Source organism: Schistocerca americana, chromosome 1 (assembly GCF_021461395.2).
Source record: "Schistocerca americana isolate TAMUIC-IGC-003095 chromosome 1, iqSchAmer2.1, whole genome shotgun sequence".
Taxonomy (NCBI): domain Eukaryota; kingdom Metazoa; phylum Arthropoda; class Insecta; order Orthoptera; family Acrididae; genus Schistocerca; species Schistocerca americana.
In genome coordinates, this window is record NC_060119.1 from 1,196,992,997 (window position 1) to 1,196,999,821 (window position 6,825).

General features: G+C 37.9%; 1 protein-coding gene across 1 annotated transcript in view; it reads right to left on the reverse strand.

Annotated features, from left to right (window-relative positions):
* Positions 1 to 6,588, reverse strand: part of LOC124598017 (ionotropic receptor 75a-like) — a 157,038-nt gene extending 150,450 nt beyond the window's left edge. The window contains exon 1 of the mRNA XM_047135975.1: positions 6,422 to 6,588. Within this exon, the coding sequence (XP_046991931.1) occupies positions 6,422 to 6,588 (167 nt within the window). The remainder of the gene's footprint in view (positions 1 to 6,421) is intronic.
* Between the last annotated feature and the right edge of the window lie 237 nt (positions 6,589 to 6,825).

The window sequence follows — 6,825 nt, forward strand, 5'->3', positions numbered from 1 at the left end:
TATACGTATCCATCGACACTCGTCAATATTTCGTCATTATAAATATGAAGCATAATCAAATAACTCATATAGTAGCCTCAGCCTATTAATCGTAAACATACCTCAGCAGCATAATACACATCGTCGTCGTAAAAATAACATCATAACACCTCAGTCAAATCTCAAAATCGTCGTAGCTTCCTCCAATAATTAAAAAAAATTCTCTGCTCATGTCAAAAGTGTCATCTGCCTCAAACGTGCTTTAAAAATCATAATCCCTTTACCAAATACATCATTCAAAGCTCTCATAGTATCACAATGGTTCCGAAAAAATATGAACAGTTTACAAAGTACAGACAAAATACAGTTTCATAAGTGTCAAGTTATCCAGCTGTGTAATTACGTAAACATCTGTCACTGACGTAGTAAAAAAAATGTTTATCTCTCAGTTAAATGATCAGATAGCTGTGTAATTTGTGTGTTAGAGAAATATGGTACCGATGTGTAAAGTTGTATAAGCAAATACCATATTAGCTAGGGTTCCTTGTGGTTGCCACACACATGGTACACAAAGTAAGCGTGTACCCCCCTGAGGATAAATGTAATTATGCCCTCAGGTGTTACAGATTACAGCAATGAAATGAAATGTATCACTGAAAACCTTTGTATCATTGTACTTCAAATATCTTTAAAAATAAATGTTTTAAGTACAAAATTAATCACTCAAATACGTGTCCTGTAGCGCTAAATGTGCGTCTTGTTGCAACATAATCTCTGTGGAAGTGTCGTAGTTATCGTCCTCCGAAAGCTAAGTTCTGCAGAAGTCAATGTACTTACCATATGATAAACAAAAGTGAAATGCTTTGCGTATAGATATCGTAGTTATTATGCTTATTGGCGTGATGAAGAAAGTACTGTACAGTAACGTATTGTTATGCCACGAAAAAGGCTGTCTCATTGTTGCTATACCACAAAAGTTACTACTAAAACATGTTTTTCTTCCTAGAAGAATTCAGAAAACTGTGCAGATATAAAACAGATACACTGCAAAAGCAACATTGTGAATTGTCACTCATTAGTAGCGCCGTGATAACATTGTGTAGCTGTCGCATAAACTAACCACTGTGTCCTCTGGTATCTCACAGAAAGTACTTTAAACCCAGAATGTATTTTCAAGTAAACCAAAAGTTGCATTAAAATCTCATTAGCAGTACCAGTATGTGTCCTAAGTATGTAAGCCTGATAGTCGTTACGTAATCGTGCAACTAACAAGCAAGAATGTACAAATACAACACTGTGTCGTCTGTTCACTATAACAATGCATTCGTAATTTCTGTTTAAAAATGTTCCCTAGGTTCTAGACTGGATATTTAACTTCAAACATTGTTGCATGTTAACAGTTTCTTAAGTCTGACACAGCATACTAGTAATGTAAAGTGAAAAGTTATATGACAAAGACAAAGTTAAAAAGCAGATTATCTCTCAGTAAGCGGTTTTACATGTGAAATGTGGTGTAAATCTTTACTCTTCCTAGTGCGCAGAGTTTCAACTTTAACGCAATTATCATTTGGTATACGTCGGTAAAGGATACTGGAATTTTTCTCAAGGTTAGCGTCTGTGTTATTTTTCTCAAGCCCAGCCGGCGCAAGCGGCTGCCTGCGGTGCGAGTCATTGTCTGTCCCTTTGTTGGGGCGCGTCGTTATTGGGATTAGGAGACCTAGCTTCTACAAATTCGCCTTGCCGAGAGGGCCCAGCTCTGTTAGAATCCCGCCAGTTCTGATGAAATTCACGTCTGTCGTTTTGTCGGTAGTTTACATAGTTTCTTGTTTGTCGGTCATGTGGTGGAGAATTTCTCCCTGAATCGTAACTCTGCGCCGAACTGTTGCGTCTGAAGTTATTCTGCCTCCCTTGATAATACTTGTTTTGATTCCCATATTGTCTGTTTCTCTTATTGTCTCTGTCATATTCATTACTACGGAAATGCGATCTTTCTCTGTAACTATTATTACTCTGCCAGTGGTTGTCATATGGGTGGTGTCTGTTTTGGTCACGATATGTGTTGTGAGAATAGCCTTGTCGTGTCCAGTTATTATTTCTTTCATCGTGGAATTGTGACAGATGTGACCTGTAATTGTTGTGCTCCTGTTTCCGCGTTCCCCGATTGTCATTGTCAATTTCCAATTCTTGTAACAGACCCTGAAAAGCTTCAATGTCATCTTTGCAACGTCCTGCTAAAATAATATGTCGTAAATGTTCAGGCAGTTTGATTAAGCAAATGCGGATGAGTTCTGAGGGGCTGTATGGGTTTGACAGGTATTGATTCTTGTGCAACATGTCTTCAAAATATTTCACAAGACTGGAAAATTCAGATTGTTCGAAGTGTTTCATCATTATGATGTTATGTTTTACGCGGTCTTGTGTAGCTTGAGACCAATATGCTGAGAGGAAGGCATGGTAAAACTCTCCTTCACTGTGGCAATCGTGAATTACCGATCGCATTCTTACAGCTGGTTCATTCTCCAAGTAGCCACACATAAATTCTAATCTGTGTTCTAACGACCAGTTGGGAGGAAAACAATGAGAGAATTGATGGATCCATGCTTGTGGATGAATGTCGTTGCCAGAATTCTTAAATGTTTTGAATTTACGTGTAGTAATGAACAGCTTATAGTCAAAATCATCATGTCGGCGAGTCGCATATCGGTCATTGTTAGGTCGTGTCGGCCGTTCCATATCAAAATTCGGTGCACATTGCCAATTTCTTTCATAACTTCCGAAATGCCCTGTGTTATTATTTTGCGGCTTTTCCGTGTTTCTGAGTCCCTCTTCCCGTGTTGGAGCGCGAGTGTCTTCTGAAATACGTAATTCTTGTATTACCTGTGTCAGCTGATCTTGTACTTCCCGGATTTCTCTTTGGTGTTGCGTATCAATTTGATTCAGATTTTGTTTCAGTTTCCTAATTTGTGCGTTCTGTTCTGTGTCATTAAAGACTACCGGTTTTGCGTCATTCAGATTATCATCTACCTTCGCAGATAAATTATTTAGCTGATCCGAAAGTTCAACTACTTTCTCTGATAATGAACACATTTCCTCAGTGTGTTTTTCTGAACCAAGTTTCAGAGTGTCCATTTGTGTTGAAATCGAATCTACTGTGTCCTTTAAGTTATCCTGAGTTTTTGCAAGTTGCGTAACCGAATCGGTAGATGCAACTGAGTCAATTTTAGCTTGCAAGGTGTTGTGATTTTCATGAACAATAGTTTGCAGTTCTTTTATGGCTGCTTCGTGATTCTGTAATGCATTTTCATGACGCGAAAAAATAGGTTGAAAATGCTCGCAAATTTGAGTTTTTACGTCATTACAGACTTTTTGACATTTCGATTCAATGTTATGTAACTCAGCAGTTAAATCCTCACGTGTTTGTTCGAGAGTTTGTTCCAATGAGTCTAACTTTTTGAGATTTTGTTCCACTGTGTCTAACTGTTGCTGTGTTTGTCTCTGGTGTTGTTCCATTGTGTCTAACTGTTGCTGTGTTTGTCTCTGGTGTTGTTCCATTGTGTCTAACTTTTCAAGCTTTTGCTGTGTTTGTCTCTGATTTTGTTCCATTTGTTGCATTAATTGCAATAATAATGTATTAGTGTCTGGAATCTGTTTCTCTACGCTTTTCGGCAGTGCATTTGCACCGGCAACATTCACATTTTGACAAGCAGAAAATGCGTCTTGACTTATTTGAGAAAACGGTGATAACCCAAAACCTGAATCTACAGTATTTGCGAAATTGTGTCCTGTCATTTCGGATTCCTGAGGCGAGCTGTTGCCGACCGATCGATCGATAATGCTTCCCTGTTCACTACCTGTTTCACTGTCTACACCATTGTTTGCAGCCCGCTCCATTTCCCTATTCACAATTACCAAATTACTACTTTGAACATCAGTTAATTCATTACTCTGCGGCGCTAACACACTGCCTTCGTCTTCACTGTCATTTCTCAGTTTACTTTGGAGCCTAGTATTACGTTTTTCACACGCCATTATTGTCACAGTATTTCACACGACAACACAGAAAAACACAATTTGAAGATCAAAAATAAGAGAACACATTAACATAGCACTGAAAATAATATCTAGTTAATTGCAAGCGCAGCTGCGAAATACTTGCTGCAAATCTACATGCATGCCACAACTGTTTTACTATACAACAATGAAAGACTGCAACTACAAAGGAAATTCTCTCTACAATTACGCGCTAGCAATAAACAAAATCTACACTAAATACACAAACTACAAGAAAAAATCAGAAGATTCCAGTGAGGTATCCTAGGCTAAGGGTCGACATATGAAACGTCCCCTTTGAAAAATTACACACGACTGTGCTTAACCTGACACACAATATTTTTAGCGCAACGCAATCTGACTTTCAAAACTCCCTACTAAAGAATGGCCCTGACAAACATTAAACTATACCTTTCACAAATCACTTACCTCACAAAAATCTTTGCTGCTCAAGCTACTGCAATACAGCGAGCGCCACTACTGCCAGCTAAATAAAAGATTCAAACTACTGAAGGCACTAACTACTGATAGGGGTAGTTAGCAAATGAAAGATATTAATAGAGAGCAAACAATGTATTTACCTTAATATCATCACAAATCATAATATATATATATCAGTTCATGACAAACTGCAAACCTCCGCCATCTCTCTCCCCACATCCACCACTGCTGGCGGCTCACCTCCAACTGCGCAACGCTACGCGCTGTTCACAGCCAGCTGCCTAACACTACAATGGCGAGTATTACAACAATGCAAAGCAGCCACAGACTGCACACAGCACAGCCAGTGATTTTCATATTGAGCGCTACGTAACGTTGCCAATAAGAAAACATAAACAGCCTACTTACATAGAGAAAACATAAACAGCCTACTTACATAGAGAAAACATAAACAGCCTACTTACAAGGTAATATCACATAATAATTTAAATCACAGTAAAAATACTTACGCTTACAGCATGTTATGATTCACAGTTAGGGTGGGGTAAATGCAACATTTGGTGGTGTTTCATACAACCATAGTACATACAGGTACAATTATGAAGGCCATATCTCTAATGGGAAGAACACGCTAAGGCTTGGAAATTGGAAGTCTGTCCTCAAAAATGATGATAGCTAAATCTGAAGTTGAGGATAGTAAATTGAATAAATGGGTATTATTCTTATAGCGCTAAAATGGTAGATAAAGATGTTGGAATGGAAAATAAAGTCGATTAGAAAGAAATTAAGGAAAAGGAGGAATTGTAATAATAAACAGACATACATGAAATAAACATTTATGAGGAATGTGACAGAATAAATGAGATGAAGTACCAGTGAGAAGACAGTAGTCGAATCATAAAAAGAGAGTCTATTAAGCAGTTAGGATACGCTGAGAAGTGTCGCATGAGAGGCAGCGGTTATGCATAGGCAAATACAAATAGAGAGTAGAGGATCCCTTATCTATTGCGGGAAACGTAAGTAGAGAGTGAGTAGAGAACTTAAAAGAGGTTGGAAAAATTCGATGTATCATGTGAAGTGAAAAAAAGATTCCCACCAACGATTGACTAATTTTTATTCAAACGTTTAGTTTACTGTCTGTTGAAACTGTTTCATATTGTACTAAATAATATGAAACACAGTATCTACGTAGCTATGTCCTGAGATCTAATGCAAAATTTGAACGGATAAGAATCCGATATCTCTGCTTAAAGAGGACTTTTGAAAGTTAAAAGTGAACATTTTACGAATGGTAACAAGTAGTATCACATTTACATATCAGGCATTAGTACTATTAACGATGAATTCAGCGTATCTAAGTTTCGTAGTAACGCTGAGTAAATATAACACTATAAGTGAATGCCGACTGGAGACAGTAGTAGAAATAAAAAGTAAACATATATTCAGAAGTTATCTCAGGCCAAAATTAGACACAGGAAAAACAGGGGCTATCAATGGGCAACCAAAATCAGTAACAGGTAGCGACGGAAATAGTCAAAAATGCTATGCTTAAACTGAGAGATTGTAGAGGAAAATGATATCCTACAACTACTAAATGGAGGCGACAGATTTCAGAGACATGAGTTATTAATCAGTCGATATTGTTTCTTATTTATGACGTAGCTATATAATATATTAATTTCATTGTGAAATTCATTCATGCACTGGCTTATACTTAATTTGACAGCACCCTCGCTGACAGAATTTGAAGTAACATTGAACTTAATAAGGAATATATTTATTATATTTAAAGTATGAATAAGTTCATATAATAAAATGCAGATTGTTTTCTTTGAGCCAAAACATCAGCTGAAAGATGTATGGAACATATTCGTTTCTAATGTATTAACACTTCACAATATCAAAACATCTATAAGTATCTAGCTACCCACCCACATGGAGCACGACGTACTTGAGATAGAAAGCTTCTGCGGCGAAGTCCACGTACGGCATTCTGTCACGCCTCATGAAGAGCGACGAGGCGGCTATCTGGATTTCCTCGCGCTGCATCATGCCTATCACACCGTCGAACGTCCCGTTAGTCTGCCACCCGTAACTGTCTGTGTAGTACACCTCCATTCTGGAAAATATCACGAGGTAATAAAATTTATCAGTAATAATAGCTGTGGATGATTTTTAGCACCGTATTTTTTTCATATTTCATTACGGAAACTTTTGCATCAGTATATACACTCCTGGAAATGGAAAAAAGAACACATTGACACCGGTGTGTCAGACCCACCATACTTGCTCCGGACACTGCGAGAGGGCTGTACAAGCAATGATCACACGCACGGCACAGCGGACACACCAGGA